A 27,340-nucleotide genomic window follows, 5' to 3' on the forward strand; every position below is an offset into this window, starting at 1 on the left:
GCATTTTTTTTTTTTTTGATACAGGGTCTCATATAGCCCTGCCTGACCTGGAACTCACTAGGTAGCTGAAGTGGACACTGAACTCCTGGTCCTCCTGTCTACACTTCCCGAGTCCTGAGGTTACAGGCAAGCCCGGCAGAGTTTTTTGTACAACTCAGAATGTAGATAAACGGGACATACCTCTAGCTTCCACCAACACTAAAGCTGAGGCTGTGGTCTAAACCCGGGAGACCCCTGCCCCGCCATGCTGCAGCTGCCTATCTGATGTCCAGACCTCTGCATTTTATAAACACATTGATTTATGACTTTCTTTCCTGTGACGATCAAAGCCCATGTGACCTTTTCCACTCAGAACATGTCATTCAGGGTAACTCGGATCTATGTTCCCCTGACACGGCCGTTCATCTTTGACGGAGAATAAATTATTAGCTTATTTCCTTAGGGCAGAGTTGGTGTTTTTCCATGCACAGCATGGAGACACTCCAGGGCTTGCTCTGGGAGGGGAAGAGGGGAGGGGGGCAGACTAGAGCTTGGCTCGGTTAGAACAGGGTTGATTCTTCCCGCCCATGGAGAGGCCGGAGGGATGGGAGGCCTGGGACAGGAAGACCCTGGGGGGCAGCCCTTGACATCATCCACAGATGGAGGAGGGCAGTGTGATCTGGGACAGGGCTGCAAGGCCCTAAAGGAGGCCAGGTGCACTCCTAACAGACTGTGTAGGAGGGGCAGGGAGGAGCCAAGGTGATGCCTGGTGAGCAGGGAATTCGCGCAGGGGAGAAGCTATTTAGAGATAGAATGCTGGACAACGGGGACAAGAGGGGGCCAGGGAGGGTGACACATGGGTCTGGCTCAGGGAGAGACTGCCAGCCCACGGGAGATGACACACACCCAGAGAGAGCAAGTGGCAAGAAGGCAGTCAAGGCAGGGTTGTAGAGCGCCCTGGGAAGGAGCCCCAACCGTGGGGCAGGGGGGTGGAAGGGGCTCAGGCAGGGTTAAAACTGTGACCCCAGCAGAGAGCTTAGCTGGGACAGGGGCTTTGGGGACAGCAGGTCACTGGTGAAAGTAGTGTATCCTTGGACAAGGGACTGAGAGACCAGTAAAGAAAAGTCTGGCCCTCGTGATGGGAAGGTGAGCCGTAAGTTGAGGACACAGTTCCAGGAGGCTGGGGGAGTGGGGTGGGCAGGGAGAGGCTTGGCGGTCCAGCAGTCACTGCCACAGCGTGGGCCTGACCAGGGACAGCTTTGCCCTGAAGACCCAGGATGGAACCCATCAAGAGGTAGACGTGGCCGCAGTCCCTGCAGGAGGCGCTGTTGGGGCTGGAGCTCAGTGCTCATTTTTTTCTGGCCATCTGCATGCCTCCTCTCTATCTCCCTTCTCTTTCCTTTTCTTTCCCCCCCACACATATGTGGACCCTGTTTGGACACTAAAGATTTAAAGATCAGTGTGACGCATGACTTGCCCCAAATGTGCTGTCCTGCATCTCAGTCCACAGGAGGGAAGGGCACCTCTGGATTGCAGGGTTGGGGGATGGAGGCATTGAAATGGCAGCAGGAAACAGCCTTGATCACACCCAGGCAAGAGGTGTCTCTGGGGCAGCACTCTGTCTCCTCCCCCTGAGGACAAATCTTCCTAGTTCTCCCCAGAGCTCCCCACCCAGAAGCCCTGGCTGCATCTTCCTCACCCAGAAGCCCTGGCTGCATCTTCCTCACCCAGAAGCCCTGGCTCTTCCTCACCCAGAAGCCCTGGCTCTTCCTCACCCAGAAGCCCTGACTCTTCCTCACCCAGAAGCCCTGACTCTTCCTCACCCAGAAGCCCTGGCTCTTCCTCTTGACTCTGGGTTCCATAAATACAGAGCAAAGGCTGCACCCGGGCTGCTGGAGGACTGTCAGAGATTCACTGTTTACAATTGTTTTCATGCTATGACAACAGAATTCAGCACCCCGCAAAGTCTGGAGTGTTTACTATCTAGCCTTTCCTGAAAAATGGCTGCCAGCCCTCTGCTGTCACTGAACAGAGCGCTGTGACAATTCCCTCTTCCTCACTGACAATCCGAATGGAACAGGGTCATAAACTGGAGTTCGCTGTCACTCGGCCATTTTCCAGGAGGTGGGAGGGGAGAAGGGAGATGGAGGGTGTGCTGTGTTCCATTAACAAACACGTACCCCTGGCCTCCCTTTCCAGGGCACTGGCCAGCCTATGGTACCCTTTTCCCACGTAGCTTTGAGACAGGTTGGTGACATGCTTTAGATGTGGTTTGTCACCCAAGGATTTCTGTGTTGGAACATGAGAGGTGGTGGCGGAATTTTTTCAAGGTGACCCAGTACAGGGCCTCTGAAATGATTCACTCACAGCCTCTTCACACCTAATACATTTATACAGGACCCTAGGTATATAGGTGTATAAACAGGTTCACAAAACAAATATATGCTGACAATAACATTTTATTTAAAAACAATTCCTCGGTCGACATAAAAGTTTACAATTTATTAAAGATTAAAACAAATTAGCAGAAACTTTTTACTGGGGAATTTTTTTTTTTTTTTGCCTGTGTGATTTCCACATTTAGTCATGTGACCCCACATGGAAGGGGAGTGGAATCACGTGGGGTCATGACCCACAGTTTAAGAAGCTGGGCTCAGGCTCCTTACTTCTCTGAGGGCCACACCCTAGGAAGGGATTAAAGTGGTTCCAATGGGACCCACCCCAAGATGGCTTTCAGTTCTTCTACCTGGATCCTGACTCCTGAGTCCAGCTCCAGCTTCCTGTCTCTCCATGTGAACACCTTGTCACACGCACCCTGTGGTGTCATCCACTGGGGTGTGAGGCAGCCATTCGGATTTCCAGCTCCCCAAACCATAAACTAAATCAGCTCCTTTTCTTCATCAACTCACCAGCCTCTAGTGTTTCATTACAGTACGGAAACATCAAACTAGCTCATCTGGGAAATAGTACTTGTAGCTGGGTGGCCAAGGGTCTACTTGATGCTCCCAGCCTTTTTGAGTAAAGGAGATGGGAGAGAGCGGGTTGAAGGGGGCAGCATTCTCTGCCACATTGGAGAAGAGCTCCGGCGCAGTTTGGAACAAGTTCAAATTGTCCTGTCAGCGATGGATACGACATCCCTTCTTCCTCCACTTCCCTCCTCAAATATTTATGGAGCCCTCAGTTATTTGAGGGTCTAGCCGAGTGTCCTTTATAGACAAGGAAAGCAGAGAACAGGAGGCAGGTTTAGAGCTGAGAGGAAATAGCTTTACCACCAGCCTGGGACTCTGACCTTTGAGATGCTTGCTCCCTGCCTCTGCAGAGCAGGGACCTGATGACTGAGCCAGTGAGACCTGGTGCCTGGGAGTCATCTCCTGTGAAGACAACCTAGAGCCAGGTTCAAATGAGGAATCCATGGGCTCCTGGGAGGTCAGTGCCAGAAGGTGAGAGCATCCAGGGCCTGGCTTCTTCAGCCCTTGTCTTTCCCAGACTCTCTCTGAAACGGTAAGGCTGCCTGCCACTCCCCTGTGCAAGGGATTGCACTGGAAATGGGACCAGAGAAGCTAGATGCTGAACCTGGGTTTCCTAGCTTCTCCCTCCTTGTGCACGTATGAAAGAATGCATGTGGCATGCATGTGTATGTTTATAGTTCCATTGCATGGATGTATAGGCACGTGTATGAGTGCATGTGTGTATGCATGAGTAAGCACATGTGAATGTATGCAAGTGTTTCCCTGGTGTGTTGTACACAGGGTGGATTTGTGTACCTCAACAGTGTTCTGAGATGCTTGGCGTCTATGTGCTGGATTTGTTTCTATCTACTGTTACCTGCTTTAGAATAAATGCCAACTGAGCGAGTGAGTGAGGGAGCGAATGGATGGATGGATGGATGGATGGATGGATGGATGGATGGATGGACGGATGGATGGATGGACGGGTGGGTGGATGGGTGGGTGGGTGGGTGGGTGGATAGATGGGTGGGGGACATTATGGCACAGTAACAGCGTGAGTTTTGGAGTCAGCCACAGTGGAGCTCCACTCACCAAGTCACTCTAGCCTCCTAATATAATAGCAGCTCAGTTTTCTCATTTCCAGAACAGGTGTGAGAACATTACCCACCCTATGCACACCAGAGTGAGGATGGAGTAACAATCAAAGCCACTCCACTCCAAGCTGGCCCATGGCTCTGTCCTAAGGGCTACCACACGGCTCCTCCCCACCATTCATGAACTATGTGCCAACACAAACCCTTCTCAGTACACCCTGGCTGCTTTCATACTTATGGTGGGTGGAGAAGGACGGCAGTATCCTTGGTCCAGGAGCTCATGAGTCTATCTGGATCCAATGGGCAGATGCTTATGTCTTCCTCTAGGTGGTGCTGCAGAGAGGAAGCCTGATGACTAACTCATAGCGCCCCCTGGTGTTCACTCCCATCAAAATTTAATAAGCGGAGAGCTGTTCTCACAGGTGAGAGTGGATGGTGGATATGGAGAGGGAAATTTAATTTCAATGTGATAAATTGGATCATAGAGAGAAGTGAGACAAATTGGGAGATGGACGTGCTGGGGAGAGGGAGAGAGAAAGGAAGGGTCATATCATAGTAAGGAAATTATCATGGATGATGTTAACATCTGTAATTCCCTCACGACCTATCAGGCATTCGATGTTGGACTGAGCATTTATTGTCTCGGTCAACACAAGTGTCACGAGGTGTGTTTAGAGTCATGCACACATGAGGTGCTCATTACCTTGTGACTAGATGGCGTCTATATTTCCTTTTAATTTTTTATTGCATTTTTATTTATTGTGTGGGTGTGTATGTACCAACCACATGCACGTGGAGGTCAGAGGACAACATTCAGGAGTCAGTTCTCTCCTTCCATAGTGTGGGTCCTGGGGAATCAAAGTCTGGTGGGCAGGCTTCATAGCAAACGCCTTCTCATCGGCCCAGATGGCTAACATACTTCTTTGAGACAAATATGAGCTCAATTTAGAAAACTGGATACACAAACTCGTGGCCAAGAAGGTGGCAGAGCTGGGGCATGAGATGTGTGTGAGCTCACGCCGGCTCTGCTTCCGGAGAGGGTGGGGCCCTAACTTCAGGGAGTTTGCCTTCTTGATGGCCTCCCCACAGCCTCTGGGTGCTCAGCTCGGCCTGGGATCTGCCAGGGATGGCTATTTATGGCTCAGGGAGGCGTCCAGTGAAGCTCCCCTCATAAATTATGAAGGGAGACACATGTGGGTCAGGATGGGGGGACTCAGTGCATGAGGGAAACCCAGGAATCTCACTCTCTCTAATCAGGGATTTTCCTTCTGTTCCCAAGAGAGCAGCTGATGTAGACAGCAGAGCTGCCAGCCTCACAAGGGGTTCCGAGGTCCCCTCAGGTCCTGCTGTTGGGGCTCCTAGCCCTGACTGCTGGCAGGCCCCTGCCTCATCCCCCTAAATGGGGCTGACTGCTGTTTTGTGTTCCCTGTGCTCGCACAAGCAGGGCTTGAACGGTGTTGGGCATTTTGTGACCTGCACATTCTCTCTCTATTCAGCCTCTGGGGACCCCAGCTCTTTTCTGAGCATGCTTGGTTTCCTTCTGGGGGTATCAGAAAATTCAGGTCATGTGGAGATGCTCCTTTCTGAATGGCCCTTGGCACCTGCTTTTGAGTTTGTGGTGTGTTTTTTAACGCTTCAGTGTCTTGGTCATTGTTAGTCTTTTGTTTAATTCTGCACACCCCTGCCTTCCTCCAGCAGTTCATTCCGCCTCCTGACTTGCTCATCCCAAGTCTCTAATCTGGTCAATAAATTGTTAGTTTGGGGGATTCTGGAAGGCATCTGGCAGGAAGCAAGGGGTTGAGAACTTTCGTGAATGAAACACGGCAGTCTTCATGTGGCCTTTGAGCTCTGAATTAGATGGATTTTTGGCTGTTTGGGACAAGGGTTTGCTACGTAGCACAGGCTAGCCTCCACCCTAAGAGTCCATGTCACTTTTGCTTGTTTATTTACCATTAGGCTGTTGAGGGGGGGCATCTGAAGTCAGGCTGGAGTTGGATTGCACCAGGGGTTTCTTTGTACGTGTGCAGAGCAGTGGAGGGATGGATGAGGAGCCCGGAGGAGTCTCCTCTCCCTGGGACAGGTGGCAGCTTGAAATGAAGAGCAGGGAAGGAAGGAGTGCAGGAAGCATGGCAGCTCAGGACTGGAGCCCACTGCTGACAGGGTGTCTGGCCTCCAATTACACTGCCTCAGAGCTGCGCACAAAATTAGCAGCAACATTCTCTGTAAAAGGAGCCAGAGAAATAGCTGCATTCAGCAGAACCCCAGGCAGGGGCAGAAGACAGAGGGAGAAATGGAGGGGCCAGCGCGGCAAGGGTTCCAAGCCTCTCCTAGGACACCCCTGACCCCTGCTGCCCAGGTGGCTCCTAGGCTGAGTCAGGAACACAGGATGATCCCTTGTGGGGAGGGAGGGCTGAATGTGGAAAGGTGAGGACTTGGGGAACCCTGGGCAGATTGCCTAGAGAGCTCACCGTGTGTGTGTGTGTGTGTGTGTGTGTGTGTGTGTGTGTGTGTGTGTGTGTGCATGCACGCACACACACACAAAAATAAAAACTCCTTTGGCTGGTTGTGGTAGCATGCGACCATAAACCCATCCTGTGGGAGGCTGAGGCAGAAGAACGTCAAATTTGAGGAGAGCTTTGACTACACAGTAAGACCTTGTCTCAAAACCAAACGACAACCAAAAAGAAAACGTCCTGTCTTGTGTGGTGGCTCACACCTGTAATCCTGACATTACCCCAGGCTGGGGTAGAAAGATTGCTCCAGATTAGAGGCCAGCCTAGGCTACACAATGCATAATGAGCTCCAATTTCATCTGGCTTGTATAGTGAGACTCCAACACACACACACACACACACACACACACACACACACACACACACACACACACAGAGAGAGAGAGAGAGAGAGAGAGAGAGAGAGAGAGAGAGAGAGAATAAATGAGAAATGGTTTAAAGAATGTGTGTTGGCTTGTGGGAGAACACACTACCGTTGTGTGTGTGTGTGTGTGTGTGTGTGTGTGTGTGTGTGTGTCTGTCTGTCTGTCTGTCTGTTGACAAGACCCTATTATCTCCTGTTTGTGATGTCACCACTCCCCGATTTAGAGGGTCTTTTAGAGACTGGAAGAAACACTCATACCTGCCCACACACAGCTGCACACGGGTCTCCACACACACTGGCCTTGGACTTGATATGTCACTAAGGAGGTCATGAACTTCTGACCCTCCTGCCTCCATCTCCTGAGTGCAGGGATTCCAGGTGTGCTCACACTCATTTTTTTTTTTTTTTTTTTTTTTTTTTGGTTTTTCGAGACAGGGTTTTTCTGTGTAGCTTTGCGCCTTTCCTGGAACTCACTCTGTAGCCCAGGCTGGCCTCGAACTCACAGAGATCCGCCTGGCTCTGCCTCCCGAGTGCTGGGATTAAAGGCGTGCGCCACCGCCGCCCAGCTGCTCACACTCATTTTATTGGGTGCTGGGACTGAACCCAGGGCTTCACACAGGCTGGGCAAGGGCTCTGCCTCCCAGCCCCAAACAAATTTTAAAGTCAGGGACACACATGCTGTGACACGGTCTTTCACTAGTGCTGTGACATTCTCTTGTGGAAGCGATGTCGTCACTTCCTGTTTCCTGACCACCTGTTGACCAACATTCTCCTCCCCTTGGGCCAAGCTTGTACCTCTGTGCTCACAGACACCCTCCTCTACCACGCCCCTCCCGGTTCCCCTGACTCTTTCCTCCTAAAACCAGGACGCCAGAGCCTTGGTGTCTGTCTAGCTCCTCAGGTGTGAATTCTTCTGAAGCCCAAGGCGCCTGGTTTGCAGTTTTGTGTTGTGCTGACTCCAAACTGCTTCCACAGCACAATTCAGGGCCAGCTTTTCTCTGGATTTCACACCGGTGGGGGCTTCATGCTGGAGGCTCTGACCCTGGCTGGAAGAGTTCCTCGGCTCCAGCTCCCGCAGGCACCCAAGCCAACAGCTGAGAAACCCTTTCAGTGTTTGTTGTGACATCCAGCTCCTCATGGGAGCTCAGGTCCGCTCCCTGCCAGCAGCCAGCGGGCCCTGTGGCCTGCCCTGGTCTCCACCCAGTCACTGGAGTCTTATCTGATAGCACATGTGTTTGCTGTTCCCAAGGCCCGGTGATCAAGTCTCCAGCTTCAGTCATGGGTATAGTTCCTTCCCCATCTTAGAACCTGAAGATCACCTTTCCTTGTCTTGAACAGGATCTGAGAAGTATGCTTAAAGACGTAAACCCAGGAGCTGCGGCACTTTCACATGCTTGGAGCAGGACGGGCCTTCCACCTGCCGCCTTGCTCTGTCTGCACAGCACAAATGCCTTGATGAACTACTGCTGGAATGTCCGTTTCTCTCCTGTCCCCTCCTGTGACTTTCTCCAGCCTTGTTCCTGTCTCCCCAGGAGCCCATGCCCTGCAGGGCCATGTGGAGGGTAGTTCTCACTGGGCAGGTTCTATCCCAGGATGCTGGATCAGTCAGGACCAGAAGGTTCCTTGGGATGGCAGGGTGGAGGGGAACATTTCAAAGGAAGGGTCTGGGCTGTCAGCTGTTCTGTATTCTGAGAGCCAGATCCTGGGGAGTCTGAGTCTGGTTCCAGCCCAGTCCTATTTAAGGTGAGAAATGTGGGTGGCTCCAGACTCCCCAGTGGGGACCGTATCTCCACAGCCCCACCTCCAAGTTGGGGAGCTACAATACTGGTCCAGGCAGGAGGGATACAGGATTCAGGCTCGCTTATTTAGTGATGGCCAAGCTGCTGTGTCTGCATCTCCCTCTGGTGTAAGGAGGGATGGACATCCTGTGGGCTGCTGGGTCCATCCTCATCAGAGGCTTCCGTCTGGAGAGCGCCCTGCAGAATCCAAGGTCCCTGTGCATTAGAAGGAGCTGACAAAGCGCTTCCTTTTTCTGCTCACATAGTCTGGGTGTCTGCAGGATGGTGCTGGCCTGGAAGAAGCAGCTGGACACACAAACACACAGGAATAGGGAACTCCTGCTGGGCGGGGCTTGCTGCAGGAAAAGCCCTGAGAGTGAAAGGGAGGCGTGGTCAGAATGACTTTCCAGCCCAGGCCTACAGGAGGCAGAAGGGAGCATTGGAAATGAGGAGGCAGGGAGGTGAAGAGAGAGCTGGGGGGAGGAGGCAGCCTGCAGGGCCTTGGCGATTCTGAGGACAGCAGGGGAGGATTGGGGCCCTTCTGAGAGCAGATTTGGGAGGTGAAGACAGTTTGTAAGGAGAGCTTCAGTGTGCTTGGCAGCTCTGGGAGAGCTCAAAGCCCAGAGCACCAGGGTGAGGGCAAGATGGGCCATAAGTCAACCTTCACACCCTAGTATAATAGAGGAAGGGGAACCAGGAGAACTTCTGGGCAGAAGTAGCGTCTCCGCCAGACCTTTGGGATGGCAGACCTTGGAAGCTTGGGCACGGGGCTCAGGAAATGAGGATGAGCAGTGAGTTCCCAGGGCCGCAGGTCTCCCTAATGGACTAGACAGAGCTGAAAGTGCTTCTCTGGTGGGTGGGGCTCAGCACCAGAAACAGACCCTGAGGAAATCCCCAAAGCCAGTGGCCTCACACAGGCCCAGTACCCAAGGGTAGCACTTCCTCAACTGCTGTGCAGCCAGGAAGTGCGTGAGGAGAAGTGTGGGGCCAGGCGGCTCAGAGCCTGAAGAAGGCACTTCAGGGAGCGTCCAGAGAAGCTGGGGAGGGAGGGACCTCCTCACAGGCTGCTCCTGGAGACCTCCCAGATACAGACAGGAGGAAGTGAGAGGTGAACTCAGCCTGGGCCTGGCTGGGTAAGGCCCTCTCACCCACCTGCTCTCCTGACTACCCACAACCATGGCCCTGGCCCAGCAGCTGCGTTCAGAGAGGTGAGCGTGTGCCCACATGCCCTCCCAGGCTCTCTCACTGATCCCAGGAGGCCTGGGTGGGGGTGGGAGGTGGTAAGAGGCTGTCCCACTCCTGTCGCCTGGCATCAGTGCATCAACAGGGGATGCAGGTTCCTGCATCTGTTTCTGGGACCTTGACCTTGGAGGTCAGCAGGGAGAAGAATTCTGAGGCTCAGCGTGGGGAGTAGCTTGGATGTGGCCGGTGGCCACAGGATGAGTGGGCGGCAGAGGCTGAGAGCACAGGTGTCCTCGGTCCTAGGCTTGGGTTCCAGTTCCACATTGCCGTCAGAGGTGGCTTTCCATCTGCTGCTCAGACAGAATCAGCCTGTGGGTTTCCTGTCTTTGTTCAGGGCTAGGTTCAGAGAGCCCTGGCTCTACTAACGGACTCCACTTCTTTTTCCCGAATGGCCCCTTGATGTCTAGCACAATGTTGGGGGAGTTGGGGTCTCTACTATGTTTCCTCTGCTCTGCCTGCCCCAGGGTGTTTTTTTTTTTTTTTTTTTTTTTTCGGTCTTTTGGATCACAGCTGTGTCTCTGTGAGGCAGAACAGTGTTAGTACACACTAGATGCTCAATAAACCCGCTAGAGCTCAAGACGGACCTGGAGCTACCTCAGACAAGGCTGGCATTGTACAGATAGGAACAACGGGGCTTGGTGGCCCCCAGCCTGGCCACCTCCTTCAGTCAGCCCTTGCTCGTGTCTCCTCTGGAGCTGGGTCTGTGGTGCCATCTGCACGTGAGGACCCAAAGGACAGAGCTTGGGGTCTGTCCTCCGGATCACACAGAAAGTGACATTAGGGAGGAAGCCTCCGTGTGAACCGCTTGAGAGCTACCCAGAGCCGGGTCTGGATGATGAGGTCCAGGCGGGAGCAGAGGGCCCATGAGATCTGGCAAAAAATGGTGGGGCTTCCGCAGGTCAAAGGTCAGAGGGGGCTTGTCTGTGTGGCAACAGGAGTTGGTGCTGGGGCAGGGGTCAGAACGGCCCTCCATAGCTACAGAGGGGTGCTGGATAAGGTTGCACCAGATGATTCCAGCTCCCTCTGACTCCCCCATTCTCCTAGGAGACTGACAGACCTGCAAACTTGAATCTTCTAGAAACTGCAGCTGTTTGAGGCTTGGGTCCCTTCCCGTTTCTTGGGGTGCAGGATTGAGCTGACGTCTGTGATGACCAGCAGGGCTGTGTGTTTCCTCCGCCCACTCTGCCCTTTACACAGCTGTCTTCCACCCTCAGAGGGGCAGCTCCCCTCCTCTGCTCCTCATGGCGTCAAGGGTCCAGGTCCTGGGGCCATAAGATCCAGCATCCTTAGGATGACCCCAGCCAAGATAAGGACAAGGAGACAGTACATACAACAGCCCTTCCTAGATACCTGTGGACACATGTCCGAAGCTATAACGGGGCCACTTTGAGGGCAGCTGGGGAGTTTAGATCCTATAGCCACATGTCCAGCTCCTACTGTGGCTGAGGTACCATGAACATGCCACTTTCAGGACTCTTCCAGATCAGGTGCCCAAGCTGACCACCACTAGTAGCTCCTGTACGCACGGAACCTGGTGTCAACCCAGCAGAACCTGTGTGGGGCCTAAGGGGACAGCTGTCCTGGAGGTTTCGTGGCTTCCCAGGCCCCTGCCTCCCCCCCCCCCCCACAGCCTCCTTGCCAAGCCAGCAAGCCACCATGTTGCTCACACTGCACCTACCAGCGTGCTGGCTAGTCACAGGTAGAGGTAACTGCTGAGGACCTACTAAGCACCTGGTGCTGTTCCTGGCACTCAGGGATGCACTGTGAGAGCATCCCTGCTCTTGTGAGATTGTCGGGATTCTGCTGGTCACAGAGAGGATCCTGATCACATGACAGAAGTACTTGATTGTCTGCATTGTCAGAGGGGTGGGAGGAGCCAGAGGATAGGGAGCGGCCCTACAAGGTCTCTTCTGGAAGGGAGCTGAGTAGAATTCTGGTCCAGCTCACCGTGCGGGCCTCAGGCCCTATCTATGTCTTCTGACCCCAGTGCTGCTGAGCACACTTCTGGCTTCTTCTACCCCAGAGAAAAGTTGAGTTCTTCCACGAGGCATGAAGATCCCATGTGTGGGACCTGCCCGTGTCTGGCCTCCTCTGTCCTTCTTCTGCCTCGTGTTCTGTGCCCTGGCCATGTGTGCCTCACTGAGGCTCCTTGGAACTGTCCCTCTCACATGGCCCCCGGGCCTTTGCACTCTCCACGGCCTGCCCTGCCTGAGATGCCCTCCCTGCCACCATTGCCAACTCCTCCGAGCTGCCCCTGGCTGTAGAGAGCTTCGCTTCCCTCTGGCAGTCCTAACGTCTGTCCTCTGCCACACTGCTGAGTTCTTGAGGGATGTGGTAAGGGTCGCCTCTCCTGTGGAGAGGTCTTGGCAGTGATGGAGCAGGCAGATTACTTATTGAGTATTCAATTTCCCCACTCCTCAGGGCTATGGGGTACAAGAGAGCAGAGACTGGGTCTTTGTGTGCTACGTAGTACCTGTTCTATGGTCCAGGCAGCAGAATGTGGGAACAGGCCAAGTGCTGGGGTTCATCCAAGATCTCTCAGAGGCTTTGTCTCAAATCCCAGCTTCCTCACCTGGGCAAGCTCCTTAAGCTCTCTGTGACTCAGTTTCCTCGTCCTGTGACTCAGGTGCCTAGATCCCGGTGTGCGCTCAACACTGGCAGCTGTCAGTGTTACCCAACCTTCCAGAACGGCCCGTGGCCATTTCTCCCTTTCCAGTTCCTTCCTGCTTCACCCCAGGCTTGGTGCCCAGGAAATTACTACTGAATGTAGTATTGCACTTGACCTCTGGGGCAATAGATGAGGCCACTCTTCCCAAGGGCTCATGGACCATGTTGAAAAGTGAGTGGGAAGGTCACCCGTGACCGCAGAGATGCCCTAGCCTGGGAGACATCCCCCGCTGGCCTGCTGACTCCCTGAGTCACTGCCTGGTGACTCTTGTGTCCTAATGCACCATCCTGGGACACACTAGGTCCCAGGGGACAAGGTGCACGTGGGCAGTGTGCAGGCTCCTGGGCCCCCAGCTGCTGTGAGACGTTGTTTGGGACACTTTGTCCCTTTGTCTCTCAGGCACTGCCGGGAGAACCCAGTTACCTCTCCTCCTCCCCATCCTCAGCCTCCCTCTTCCCTGTCCGCTTTCCTCTTCCCTCCCCATCCCCTCCTCCTTCTCTTTCTCTTCCCCCTCCCCTCCTCATCTTCTCCTCTTCCTCACTCTCGCCCTCCCCACCCTCTCCCTCCTCCACCTCATCCTCCTTGTCATCCTATTACCCTCCTCCTGCATCTCTGCCTCCCCCTCTTCCTCAGGGGCCTCACTCTGCAGCCCAGGCTGATTCCCCCTTTCCTCTGCCTCTGGATTTCTGAGATCCCAGATACGTGCCACCAGACGGGTGACCTCGGCTGTGCTTGGTGGCCTGTTTTCTGTCTCTGATTGCCCTTCTCTGCCCTCTTCCATTCACAGGAAGCCCTTCCCTGAAGGCTCTTAAGTCTTAACCGCAGTGTTAGCCATAGGCAGGTGGCTCTTACCTTAGCCACGCCAGGTCAGCCGCGCCATGCCAGTCCCCCCACCTGCACACCAGCTTCCTGCTGGGTGTCTGCCCAGAGGCCTCTCACGTTAGCCCTGCTGAACCGAGTCCCCAGGCCCTGCCTCTCCCTGTGCGGGCTAGAAGCACATCCTTGGTCACGTGTCTGTCCCTTTGGAAACGCATTAGGCTGCAGGGAAAAGAGGGACTGGTCATGGCTTAAACAGAGTCTTGAATTCTGCGTCAGGTTTTTGCCTCACGGGTGCACTGTGGTTGCTACAGATCCAGATGTCCCCCCCACCCCCACCCAGCTTGTTGACCAGAGCTCATCACATGGTTGCTTTGGGCCTCAAGGGCAGGTGGGAACAGGGATAGGAAGGACAGCTGTTTAGTTCAGGCCAATCCTGACACAAACTGCCTCTCCAAGCTAGGCATATTCAAAGCGGAGCATGGCTGGCACTCGACTGGCCAGGAAAAAACAGGGACACACAGAATGCTAATAACACCTTCTGGGGTCCTATCTATTGTGTGTCCTGTCCATATGACCCCTCACTCTTATGGCCTCCTATGGATCTGTCTCCTTCTGTCTCTGACCCTCCATTTCTATCCACATGGCTGGCTGCTCGTGGTGATCTCCTCAAACCAGGCTTTTCTGGCAAAAAGGTAGCACCTAAGTACCACCTAGCTTCCTGCTCCCAAGACCCTCAGACTCACTTATCCACCTCAAGACCCATCAGGCTCTTCCTCGGGGCTCAGAACCTTGGCATAAGCTGTTCCTACTGCCTGGAATAACCTCCCTAGTTCCAGTGAATTCCAGTTGACCCACCTGGAGCTGGCTCAGATGCCGCTTTCCGGAGACTTCTTCCTGCTTGGGTATAGTCAGCTGTCCTCTTGACTGGGGGCTAGGGGGGCTCTCTATCAGTCAGCTTCATGTTACCAAAATCAATATATGGAGTAAAAAGGCTTATTTGGGTTCATGGTTCTACAGATCCCAGTCAAAAGCGGGGCAGCCCCTTTGCCTTGGGCCTCTGGCCATGGCGGCAAATGGAAGCACGTGTACAAGGCAGAGTGAGCCGCTTGCATTTGGAATCAGAGCCAAGCAGAGGGGCTGGAGATGAACATGGTCCCTCAAGTCCCTCGGTCCCCCTCAAGGCAAGCCCCGGGAACCCAGGGACCTTCCTAGAGGTCCACAGCACTTCCCAATGGTGATACCCTGGGGACTAAACCTTTAACTGTGGCCTGTGAGGGACACTCATACAGACCCTTACAGGCTCCCCAGCACATTCGTCATCTATGATGCAGAGCCTTGCACAGGGGTGCATAGAGGGGTACAGGCTCCCGGTGGGCAGCGAGGCTGCCGAGTGGTTGGTTGGAGGAGGAGTCAGCTGGTGACACCCGACTCCAGCTTGTGCTCCTCATGCTCAGGGCTTAACCCGACATCTCTGGGTTCCCAGCATCAGTGAGGTGCCGGGCATGGACAGGGTGAAGAATGAGGGGTGCAGGGCTCCACCAGCTTTGCCCAGAACGGGCAAAGGTGGTAACTGGTCCCCTCCCTCTGGCCTCCTCTAGCGACTTTGAGCAGCTTCCCGATGACGTGGCCATCTCAGCCAACATCGCTGACATCGAGGAGAAGAGGGGCTTCACCAGCCACTTTGTAAGAGTCAGCCACCCCTGTTCCTTGGCCCTCTCTCCTCTGACCACCCTTCGTCTCCTGTCTCAGGAGGGCCGCTTTTCTCTTTGGAACACCTGGCAGTTCTCTGAGACACCTTGACTATGGTTTCTCTAGCAGGCTGATGGCCAACATGTGCTCGATAGAACACGGGGGTGCTTCGGAACACATCCAAGCACATGGAACACGCCACTGAAGGCTCACCCCGCCCCCCCCAGCACAGTGCAGGGCTTGAGAAAGCCTGTTCCCTCCCTGTGACCTCTGACCTCATCCTGTGCCTGCCAGCTTCTGCCCTGACCTCCTGGGTTCTATGCCTGCCTCTGGGTCCTCCCTACTTCTGCGCCCTGTGCCTACCACTGGGCTCCCTTGTCCTCCCTTGTAACCCACTCCCTCTACCTTCCGCCCGCCCCCCCCACCTCCCCAGCCCTTCCACCTCCCAGTCCCTCCCCAGCCCCTCAACCCTCTCTACTTCCCAGACCCCCTCCATCTCCCAACTCTTTCATCTCATAACCACCCTCAGCCTCCCAGACGCCCCCTCCCTGCCAACTTCCCAACCCTCTACAACACCCCAGCTGCCCCCACATCCCAGCTGCCCCCTCCCCCACCTCTCTCTCTCTCCTCCTCCTCCTCCTCCTCCTCCTCCTCCTCAGGTTTTCGTCATTGAGGTAAAGACGAAAGGAGGATCCAAGTACCTCATCTACCGGCGCTATCGGCAGTTCTACGCTCTTCAGAGCAAGCTGGAGGAGCGGTTCGGGCCAGAGAGCAAGAGCAGCCCATTCACCTGCAGCCTGCCCACACTGCCAGGTAGGCTGCACTCTCCCCTGATGCCCAGAGCTGGCCCTGGTCCTTGCCTCACGTCCTGGAGCCACAGGCTGGCAGTGTCTCCCAACAGCTCCCAGCTGCCACCTCTGTGTGTGTGTCCCCCGCCCCCCACGGCCAGCCCTCTGTCTTCTGGGTCTCTTCACCACTACAGCGTCTGCCCCATACTCTTTGGCCTCTGAGGACCAGTACAGCCACCTTGCCACAGCCATCCACCCCCTGGGAGCCTGGGTTGGGAGCACTCAGCACCCAGGTTCTGGTCTTTCCTGTCTCTCTCAGCCACCCGTGAGGCCAGCTCTCTGGCTGTATGGCTTAAGCCTCAACAGATCCAATGGCTCCTTCTCTGTCCCTTGAGGAAGCAGGGTACATTTGAGTGCATGTGTGCTCATGCATGCATATTATGTGAGCATATATGTGTGTGTGAATGTATGTGTCTGTGTGAGTGAGGGTATGTATGCACGGGTTTGTGTATGTTTGAGCTTTGCATGGGTGTATACAGTGTGTACAGTATACACTGTACATATGGCACATGTGTGTGTGTGCCAGCATGACTGTGAGAGGGTGTATGTGTGTACACACCTTTGTGTGTAGGAGCAGGCATGACATCGAGAGCCCCCTCTATCTTCTAGTGATGGCGTGATTAGAAGATGCAGTCGGAAAATGTCTTGGTGACACCCTGGTTTCATGAGAAATGCCAGGAAGAGTTTTGAACTGGGAAGAGGGGTGCTGGGCAGTTATCTGCTGGTGGGGCAGTTGAGGGGCAGGCACCATGTGGTCCAGGCTCTGGGCAGCTTTTCTTTCCTCAGCCAAAGTCTACATGGGTGTGAAGCAGGAGATTGCTGAGACCCGGATCCCCGCCCTCAATGCCTACATGAAGGTACCTGCTGCCATGTCCCCTTGGTGCTTGAGCGGGCAGGGAACCCTGGGGGCTAGGTAGTTCCGTGGGGCATGAATTTGAGAACTGAGCTTTCTTTGAGGCCCCCATGGTCCCATCATCAATCCCGAGAAGCCTGGCTGGAAAGAGAAGCAGGATATGTTCTCAGGGATCCGGGAGCTGGGTCACAAGGAGTTACGCTTGACAAATCCTTGAGTGTGCCAAGCTCTGGGACACAGTGCTTGCCCCGCCCCCTGGAACCTGCTGCCCAGTGGGAACAGTGGCAGGTAAACCACAACACCACACAGAGCTGTCTCATGCCTGCCCAATGGGGACATGACAGCAGATCACACATCCCCTCCCACAGGCTGGAGAAGGGCCTCTTGGAGCTCATTCTTCTTTTCACCGGAGCACAGCTGGATTTGGGCTGTAGTCACTGTCGTCCTCAGACGGGTGCTCTGTGTGTTCCCACTGTTCACACTGTCAGCTTTCTATGCCATGGGGACACAGAAGAAACAGTGTTATAGAGGCAGAGGCCAGGGTGGCCAGGAAAGGAACCCTCCCATCGTAACCATGTAGGGAAGGGCCACTGCTCCTTGCAAGGTAGTGAGCACCCCGTCAGTAGAAGCATCCAAGCCATGGCTTGAAGGAAAGCCTTCCTTGGTGTCCAGAGGTGCCTTTCACAGCTGGAGATCTCTTGATTTGGATACTTTTGTTGGGATGGGTGCCTTGGAGTGAGCAAGACATCCTCTCTCAAGAAGCCTTGGCTTTCCCTTTGTGAAATGGACACAAAAGAGCCCTCTGCTCTCATTGAGTGAGGCTGGGATCTGTTGAGAAAATGAGGGGAAGGTGCTTTTAGAGCTGTGAACCTGCTTATAGATTGTGGTCCTGAGAGATTTTCCACAGGACTCTGGGTGCCTCTGGAAAGGCAGCTACCCCAAACTGGCCTCAGCTCTGCAGGGGACAAGAGCCCTGTGGGACTAGCTAGGTAGCCATGCCAGGCTTCTCTGATCCATGTCCTCATAGCTTAGTTACAGTGTGTGTACACAGGGTGGAGAGAGAAATATACAAGGGGTAGAGGACATCAACCTGCAAACTCCCATCCCCATCACTTCCAAATCTGACCCTCCCCCGACTCCCGGGCCAGGAACTGTCCTTCTTTAGGACTCAGTAAGCAGAGAGCTTGCCTAGCATTCAAGAAGTCCTAGGTTTGATCCCTTGTACCAAATAAAGTAGGCACAGTGACCCACATCTGTAATCCCAGCATTTAGAAGGGATGATCCACGTCACTCTCCGTTACAAGTTTGAGGCCAGCCTGGGCTACAGTGAGACCCTATACAAGCAGCTCCAGTGGCTCTGGGTGTCCCAGCTCTGTTACTTACTAAGCTGTGTAGCTTTGGGCAGACCATTTCCCTCTCTGATCCTAGCTTTCAGGTTATTATAGGATAAGTTCCTGGCATAGCCAGTCCCCTTAACTGCCGTCTCTGGAGACCTTTAGGTGATTCCAAATGAACCATCAAGCCAGCACTCCTCCCCAGCTCATCCTGGGCTAGAAGCAAGCTCGGGAATTGTCTCCTTCGGCTTCTGAGGGCTAGTAACCCATTTTTGTTACCAGCTGAGAATGCTTTAGCAGAGATGACGGGGCTGGCGTGGTGACAAGACGGTCTAGATCTTTGTGCTGACTGCCCACCCTGTCCTGCCCCTCTCCGCACAGAACCTTCTGAGCCTGCCGGTCTGCGTGCTGATGGACCCCGACCTCAGGATCTTCTTTTACCAGTCTGCCTATGATGCAGAGCAGGTGCCCCAGGCGCTCCGCAGGCTCCGACCGCGCACGCGCAAAATGTAGGTGGCTATCCCCGCACCCGCTCTGAGCCAGCAAACTGAGTCCCACCTCTAGCCCCCAGGGGTCGCTGCTGCTCCTCGTTCCGAAGGGTCCCGAGCTCCCTTCCCACCCAGTTCCTCACAGAAAAGTTAACCAGGCGCCACAACGGTGGAATGGCACTGGTTTCTAAGCGAGTCACTTCTTTAAGGAGCCAAGGAAAAAATAGGTAGGGCTCCTGAGCCCTGACCTCCCCCAAATTCCCTTTCTTCCCAGCCACCTCCCTGTGCACCTAGAAAGGCATAGTCTGAATTCCAGCCGAGCAGGCACCTCTCGCGGCCTCAGTTTCCTGGGTTGAAATGGAATAGTAACACAGTGAGAGAGTTTGGCTCCCAGAGCCAAGCTGAGGACAGGTGTGGAGTTAAAGGCTCTGAGCCATGATCTCCTCTCCAGTCCTTCTCCTAGCTCTGCCTCCGGGTCTTCTGTGGGAGAACAACCTCGCCTGGGGCAGTGGTGGGAATACGGGGATGAGGGGCTGTGGCTGGTGGCGGTGCATGATCTTTCTTTCCCGGCCTCTCCAACCCGGGAGCTGGGCCCTGGGGGATCCACAAGGCTGACAACAGCTCCCTTTCTTTCCATAGCAAGGGTGTGTCTCCACAAGGCACCAGCGTGGACCGCATGGAAGCTCCAAGAGCAGAGGTATCCAGAGGCTAGACCTCACCCATGGCAGCTGTGGAGCCCGCCTGCCGCATTGTGCATTTGTATGGTGCTGGGTACCGGGCAGGAAGGAGCGGCCACAGCCTCAGCTTTGGATGCTGAGCATCCCTGCCTACCTGAGGGCAGGGAAGCGCCCAGCACACAGAAGCTGGGGAGTGGGTGGCCATTCATCAGCTCATCCAGAGAGCTTGCTGGGATTCTTGGGCCAGCCTTGCCGTGTGGACTGAAGCCTCAGACAAGGCCTTGTCCTCTAGACACACACAGCTCCAGAAACACGCAAATGACATTTCAAAACCAGTGTGGGTAGTGCCCTAGTAGAGAGCTGCAGGGTACAGGAGGGCTGTAGCCTACAGTGAGGCCAGGGAGGTGGGGGAGCAGGGCAAGTCTGGCTCAGAGTTTGAATCCTCCCCTTGCATGTGCACACTACCAACTCTGAAAGGACCACCTGTCCTGCAGTTGGGGAGACCAGAGCTCTAATCCGAGGTCCTCCATGAATGGAGGGGCTATATCAGCACCCTGCCAAACCTCAGTCTTCCTACCTGTAGAAAGAAACGCCAAAGTAGTGTCAGCCTCCAAGGGCTCAACAAGTACTTTCTCCCTCAGCACGGTGTCCTTCTTCTCAGGCCCTGTTTGACTTCACTGGCAACAGCAAACTGGAGCTAAGTTTCAAAGCTGGAGATGTGATCTTCCTTCTCAGTAGGATCAACAAAGACTGGCTGGAGGTGAGATGGGAGTGAGGTCAGAGTCTGTAAGACTAACTGAAGCTAGAGGTGAGACGGAGGAGATGCCAGAGAGTAAATAGTGAAGTGGGAGTGGAGACTAGATGGAGACGAGATTGGAGGAAGGGTGGAGGTCCCAGTGGAGGTGAAGCTGGACAGAGGATGGATGTAAAGTTAGATGTGAGGATGGGGTGAGGATGGAGGTGAGAATGGGGTGAGGATGGGGGTGAGGATGGGGGTGAGGATGGGGGTGAGGATGGGGGTGAGGATGGGGGTGAGGATGGAGGTGAGGATGGGGGTGAGGATGGGGGTGAGGATGGAGGTGAGGATGGGGGTGAGGATGGAGGTGAGGATGGAGGTGAGGATGGAGGTGAGGATGGAGGTGAGGATGGGGTGAGGATGGGGTGAGGATGGGGTGAGGCTGGAGATGAGGCTGGAGGTGAGGATGGGGTGAGGATGGGGGTGAGGATGGGGTGAGGCTGGAGGTGAGGATGGGGTGAGGCTGGAGATGAGGCTGGAGGTGAGGATGGGGTGAGGATGGGGGTGAGGATGGGGTGAGGATGGGGTGAGGCTGGAGGTGAGGATGGGGTGAGGCTGGAGATGAGGATGGGGTGAGGATGGAGGTGAGGATGGGGTGAGGATGGGGTGAGGATGGGGGTGAGGATGGGGTGAGGCTGGAGATGAGGCTGGAGGTGAGGATGGGGTGAGGATGGGGGTAAGGATGGGGTGAGGATGGGGGTGAGGATGGGGTGAGGCTGGAGATGAGGCTGGAGGTGAGGATGGGGTGAGGATGGGGGTGAGGATGGGGTGAGGCTGGAGGTGAGGATGGGGTGAGGCTGGAGATGAGGATGGGGTGAGGATGGAGGTGAGGATGGGGTGAGGATGGGGTGAGGCTGGAGGTGAGGATGGGGTGAGGCTGGGGTGAGGATGGGGTGAGGCTGGAGGTGAGGATGGGGTGAGGCTGGAGATGAGGATGGAGGTGAGGATGGGGTGAGGATGGAGGTGAGGATGGGGTGAGGCTGGAGATGAGGATGGGGTGAGGATGGAGGTGAGGATGGGGTGAGGATGGGGTGAGGCTGGAGGTGAGGATGGGGTGAGGCTGGGGTGAGGATGGGGTGAGGCTGGAGGTGAGGATGGGGTGAGGCTGGAGATGAGGATGGAGGTGAGGATGGGGTGAGGATGGAGGTGAGGATGGGGGTGAGGATGGGGTGAGGATGGAGGTGAGGATGGGGTGAGGATGGGGGTGAGGATGGAGGTGAGGATGGGATGAGGATGGGGGTGAGGATGGGGGCGAGGATAGGGGTAAGGATGGAGGTGAGGATGAGGATGGGGTGAGGGATGAGGCAAAGGTAGAGGTGAGGGTGGAGCAAGGGTGGAGTGAGGTGGTCCGGGTTTGTTGCGCAGGCAGACACCATGGAAAACATCCCGAGGGTAGAAGTCCTCTGTGATAGTCCTCGAGGTCCCAGCAGGTTTGGGTGACCTGTGAGTCACAGGCGTGGGAGAGCCAGGATGTCTAGGAACTGACACTCTTGGCTTTGGGGGACTGATGATTCCTGGTGGGGGGGGGGCGTATTCTGCACAGTGCAGGGTGCTCAGCAGCATCCTGTTCTCCACGCTAGGTGCTGGCCGTGTACCCGGTTGCAACAATCACAGAGGTCTCTCCACGTTTGCTTTGGGGGTCAGACGTCCCCCCTTGAGAGATGTGGGGGCTCATACGTGATAATGTGACTTCCCTAGCCAGCAGCAAGAATGGCTATAACTAAGAGTGGGTGTCCACACCTGAGGCAGCTCAGTGTGCCAGGTCCTGGGTCCCACCCTCCATACGGCAAAACAGCAGAACAGAGCACTTGACCAGTGCGTCTGGACTGTTCGCTGTTTTTAGCCGCCCTCTTGTACCTCAGGAGGTTGCTCAATCCCATGGTTTCCTTTCCTGTAAATGATGAAAGCAGTGTTTCTTCATCAGTTCCTGGCAGGGATAAGGGAGAGGCAGATGTCGTCCAGGCCTTGTCCCCAGAGAGTCTGTGTGCCTTGTTCCCGGTGCATGTGAGGGCACCAGGAAGATTTGAAAGAGACTTGCAGCTGGAACCCCTGGGTGTTACTTTGCTCCACACTGACAGGGAGTGGCTGTGTGCCAGGTCCCTGACCTGGGCCTGGCCTTCTCTATCAGATAACATTGTCACTGTTGGACACTCTCTGCTCCTCAGTGTCTAAAGGAAGCTCTGGGACAGGCTGAGGCAGAGTCCCTGGTGTCCCGGGGCTGGAGAGGAGTGAGTGTAGCAGGTGTAGGGACTGGGCTGTTTGGTCTTCTGCCTCCTTGTGCACTGGGTCTCAGAAGCCAGGCAGCAACCTTGTCTACCAGAGTATCTGCTATGGTGATCCTGTCATAAGAGGAACTGTAGACCTGGTCCCGTTTTCTAGAAAGTCTTACTGGCTGGGTTGCTATCATCATCATACCTCAGGCTGCGGGAATAGGAACCTCAGTTTGTGTGATGGCATGGAGAGGAGCTGAGCTAGATCCCCAGGACCCACCTTAAAAAGCCAGATATGGTGCTGTGCTCATCGTCCAGCTCTGGGGAGGCAGAGGCAGGCGGATCCCTGGAGCTTGCTGGCCGGTCAGACCAGCCACGAAACAACGGCCATGCTCTAGTTAGCTTTCTACTGCTGTGGTAAACACCACGACCAACGGCAACTTGGGGAGGACATTCCAGGTCACACTCTACTCCTGAGGGAAGTCAGGACAGGAACCTGGAGGCAGGAGCGGATGCAGAGGCCGTGGAGGGGCGACACTTACTGGTTTATTCCCCGTGGCTTGATCAGCTTGTTTTCTTACACAACACAGGACCACCAGCCCAGGGATGGCCCCACACATGTGGGCTGGACCCGCCCACATCAATCATTAATCAAGAAAACGCTCCACAGACTTTCCCACAGGCCAATCTGATGGAGACATTTTCTTAGCTGAGGGTCCACTTCTTCCCAGATGACCCTATCTGTGTAAAGTTGACAAAAAACTAACCAGGACAGATGAGTCCCAGGCCTGTGAGAGACCCTGTTTCAAAATATATATATATTAGAGCCTGAGGGATGACATCTGAAGATGTCCTCTGGCCTATATATAATATGTATACGTGTACATGTGCACACACGAATGTGCACGTAATACACATGCACATGTACACCATATATATGCACATACACATGCATGCACACACATGAACATACAGAAATGACATACACATTGACATGTGCACGCACATGCATATGCATGCGCGCACACACTCATATAAATACATACACGTACATATATATACACATGCATACATGCACACACCTACATGCACACATATACACACACCTGCACACACCTACATGCACACATATACACACACCTGCACACACCTACATGCACACAGAAAAGAACGCATCTTCTGTCTCAGGGTCACGAAGGTTAAGTGATCACATGGGCAACACAGAGACAGGGAAGGAGTCCTGGTCCCATGCTTAGGGGAGAGATCCAAGCTTCTGTGGACCCCAGGGGATGAGAAGGAGCAGGAAGCACTTTCAGGCTCTCTTGTATCCCCAACCCTCCCCCCTGCCCTGATTTCCTCCTTTACACGCATGCTTATCGGCCACAGTGTGTTCACATGCCCCCACCATTCTGCGCTGCCAGGAGTATTGCATGAAGGAACAGCGTTTTTATGTAACTCCAGAGTCCAGGGCTTGGGCACAGTGATGCTCAAAAACCTTTGCTGAAGGAAGGAATGAGGAAGGGAGGAAGGGAGAAGAGGAAGAAGGGAAGGGGAGGGGGAGGAGAAAGAAGAAGCGGCATACAGCTTTCCAGATAAATTCCGAGGTTTTTCTAAAACTGAAGTGTTGGTCTTCTGGGTTGGGCAGCTTGGTGAGTCTCCTCACTTTTTCCTCTCTGTGTTAGTTGGCTTTAGTCACTATAACAAAACACCCAAGGCAGCTAGCTTATGAAGAGGAAAGGTTTGCTGTGGCTCACTATCTGGGGGTCTCCAGTTCCTTACCAAGTGACTCTGTGCTGAGGCCCCTCATCATGACCGAAGCATGCGGGATCGCAAAACTCTCACATTATGGTCAGGAAGAAAAATAAATAAATAAAAATTAAATAAAAAACAGAGAGCAGAAAGGACCAGGTCTCCACTACCCCATTAAGGAACCCCTCTCCCTAGTGACGGAAGGCACTTCCACTAGAACTTGTTTCTGCAAGTTCCCCGCCCCGCCCCACCCCTGCAGATCCATCCTGGGGACCAAGCCTTTGACACGAGGACTTTGGGGGACAATCTAGGGGACCTTGTTATTATAGAGTGTGGGCCTCTGAGATGTGACCCTGGTACTCTTTTCCAGATGAGGCAGCCCCTTTTCCCTTACAGGGCACAGCCCAGGGAGCCACCGGCATCTTCCCAGGCTCCTTCGTGAAGATCCTCAAGGACTTCCGGGAGGAAGACGACACCACCAACTGGCTGCGCTGCTACTACTACGAGGACACAATCAAAACCATCAAGTTGGTGGCCTGCTGGGAGAACAGGGCAGCTCGCCTTCCTTGTCACCCTTATCACACCACTCTCTCCCAGTCAGCACTCCGGTGTGGTCTCTACACGCCCCACCCACCCACCCACCTGCTGTGCCTCCCATTCCCTTCCAGATACACCACAGTGCTTTAACAAGCTATAGCAAGAGTTGGTCCCTGGCCCCCAAACATGTCCCCCGACCCTGACGTTTCCTCTCTTCTACTGTCCCCCTTAGGGACATTGCAGTGGAGGAAGATCTCAACAGCACCCCCCTGTTCAAAGACCTGCTAGCGCTCATGAGGTGAGAGGTTGGGTGGGGGAGAAGGAAGGGAACCTGGAGAGGAGAATGGGGTGGAGGGGGAGGCTACCACCTGTGACAGCTCCAGCCCCCGCAGCCCCCGCAGCCCCCGCAGCCCCCGCAGCCCCCGCAGCCCCCGCAGCCCCTTTAGTGAAGAGCCCAGCAAGCTGCAGAGGGCCAAGGGCTCAGCTTAGGTCACAGTGCGTGACTGTGGACCTGCTGTTAGAACACGTGTCTCCAGCTGAAAACCTTGAAGCTGGGCACAGCCCCCAGCTGGGGAAATCACCACCGCCCTGTGTCCCGGCCATTGCCGAACTGTTATTTCATAGAACCATAAAGCGCTGTCCCATCTCTTACGACAAGAGCAATGCAGCTTGTAATTGGGAATGCGGTGTGTGTAGCCACATTTCATCCCTCATGTTATCTGCTGTGTGCTCAGGTCCCTTCAGTACATGCACACACACGTATAAACACACTACACACACACACACACACACACACACACACACACACACACACATCACACACAAAAAAGCCACACACACAAACAATATACACCCACAACATATAATAAACAAGCTCAAATACAGTACACACAGACATGCATAAACACACAAACACACAATATACACAGCACACAGCACAAACACAGACACAAAACAGTCACACACAAACACAAGTAAACACAAATACACATAAATACCCGTAACACAAACATACACACATGCAAACACCCAAAACAAGCATACACAGACACACGAACAAATGAACACACACACACACACACACTCACAATGTCCCCCTGGCCACGCCCACTCCCCTCTTTGCTGCCCCTGTCAACAATACTGTCCTTCACTCACGTACTGTCTCCTTATTTTCTGGGGATAATTTTCAGGTAGTGTAATCATGGGATAGAAGCTCTGCAAGACGATTAGACTGGGCCTGTTGGGCCAAATGGCCCATGGAAAGTCAGTTCAGATCTTGTTCCCACTGGCCCTGTGGAAGCGTGGCCACCCTCCTGCATCTGTCAGCTGGTTCCCACAGGCCTCCCTGGGCTGCCTCACCTTCTTAGGAAACTCAAGCCTCCCACCCACTCATATGCAAGATGCTTCAGGCTGCACCACTAAGGGATTACAAAGCTCCCTCTGCCTTTGATGCCTCAGTTTCCCCATCTGAAGAATGGGAGTACGGTTGCTTGGATGATGAGGGCCGGTGCCACACTCTGTGGACCCGAGGCCCTGGGTTCTCCCTGGGAGCCTCAGATTAACCCTGGTGTGTTCCCTCAGGCGTGAGTTCCAGAGAGAGGACATTGCACTCAATTACCAGGATGCTGAGGGGGATCTGATCCGGCTGCTGTCGGATGAGGACGTGGGACTCATGGTGAGGCAGGCCCAAGGCCTCCCCTCCCAGAAGCGCCTCTTCACCTGGAAGCTACATGTCACCCAGAAGGACAACTACAGTGTCTATAACACGGTGCCCTGAGTCATTGTGGTCCCTGTGGCAAGGAATGGGTGCTTAGCAAAAAGCCTACACCCTTTAAGAACATGAGGACCTTCAGGGAGGCTGGGATGAGATGCAAGCCTCCTGGGCAGAGGCTGGTGTGCCCACTGGACTAGGATTCTACTAAATTTTGACACCCCTGAATTAAATAAACCATTTTGTCTCTAAGGACCAGACTTGGGACGTAGAATTTGATGGAGAGAGGACCAGGGAGTAAAATGCTGTTGACTAGGGCCTGTTGCCCTTCCAGATGATGTTATGGGGAGCACGGTGAGTCCTCTTCCTGGTGGAACACACATTTAACAGGACATTAGAATCAGCCACTCAAAGTCTCTAAAAAGCACATGGCATGGAGAGAGGAGTCACTGCCCATCAACAGAATGTGAAAACTATTGGTTCTGTGGTATGACAGCCGTAGCTACCCGTCCTGGACCCATGAGGTGCAAATTCCACCCCAGCCACTCTGCTTTGGGTGGGTGTGGCCACGAAGATGGCGTTCCTTCTCCCTGTGGCTCCTGGTCTCACCCACAGGGAGCAGACTGCCAGACTCCCCTGCCCTTCCCAGCCCTGGGCTGGCCTGTGGAGATGCAATGGTAGGCAGTTGTGGGGAAGAGTCTGAGTCCCAGGGCTGCCTTGACGAAGTCCCACAAAACGGGGCCTGAGAAGACAGAAAGGAACTGCCCTGTAGCTCTGGGTGGCGAAAGTCCAAATGAAGGAGCCTGTAGCACGCTCTCCCTGTGAAACCCAGGGAAGTCATTCTCGCCCCTCCCCAGCACCTGCAGCATCCCTCAGCCTGTAGAAGCCCCAATCGGTCTTCACATGAGCTCCCTCTTGTGTGCCCTCGCTCTGTGTGCACCCGTCCCTGTGCCCAGTTACCCCTTTTTTATCGAGATTCCTGTCAGACTGAATTAGGGCCCATAATCATGGCCCCCATTTTAACTTGACCACCTCTCTAAAGA

At 54.3% G+C, this 27,340-nt stretch overlaps 1 protein-coding gene across 1 annotated transcript; it reads left to right on the top strand.

Moving 5' to 3' along the window:
- The first annotated feature begins 9,157 nt into the window (after window positions 1–9,157).
- Ncf4 (neutrophil cytosolic factor 4) lies at window positions 9,158–26,544 on the top strand. The gene is made up of 10 exons (XM_052747470.1): window positions 9,158–9,884; window positions 15,004–15,088; window positions 15,754–15,907; window positions 16,729–16,799; window positions 18,511–18,638; window positions 19,257–19,314; window positions 19,956–20,054; window positions 24,446–24,576; window positions 24,819–24,884; window positions 26,168–26,544. The coding sequence occupies exons 1-10, from the start codon at window positions 9,853–9,855 to the stop codon at window positions 26,361–26,363; spliced, it is 1,020 nt and encodes a 339-aa protein (XP_052603430.1). The 5' UTR covers window positions 9,158–9,852; the 3' UTR covers window positions 26,364–26,544.
- The last annotated feature ends 796 nt before the right edge of the window (window positions 26,545–27,340 follow it).

The sequence above is a fragment of the Peromyscus californicus genome, unplaced genomic scaffold, assembly GCF_007827085.1.
Source record: "Peromyscus californicus insignis strain IS unplaced genomic scaffold, ASM782708v3 Scaffold_20__1_contigs__length_68692818, whole genome shotgun sequence".
NCBI lineage: Eukaryota > Metazoa > Chordata > Mammalia > Rodentia > Cricetidae > Peromyscus > Peromyscus californicus.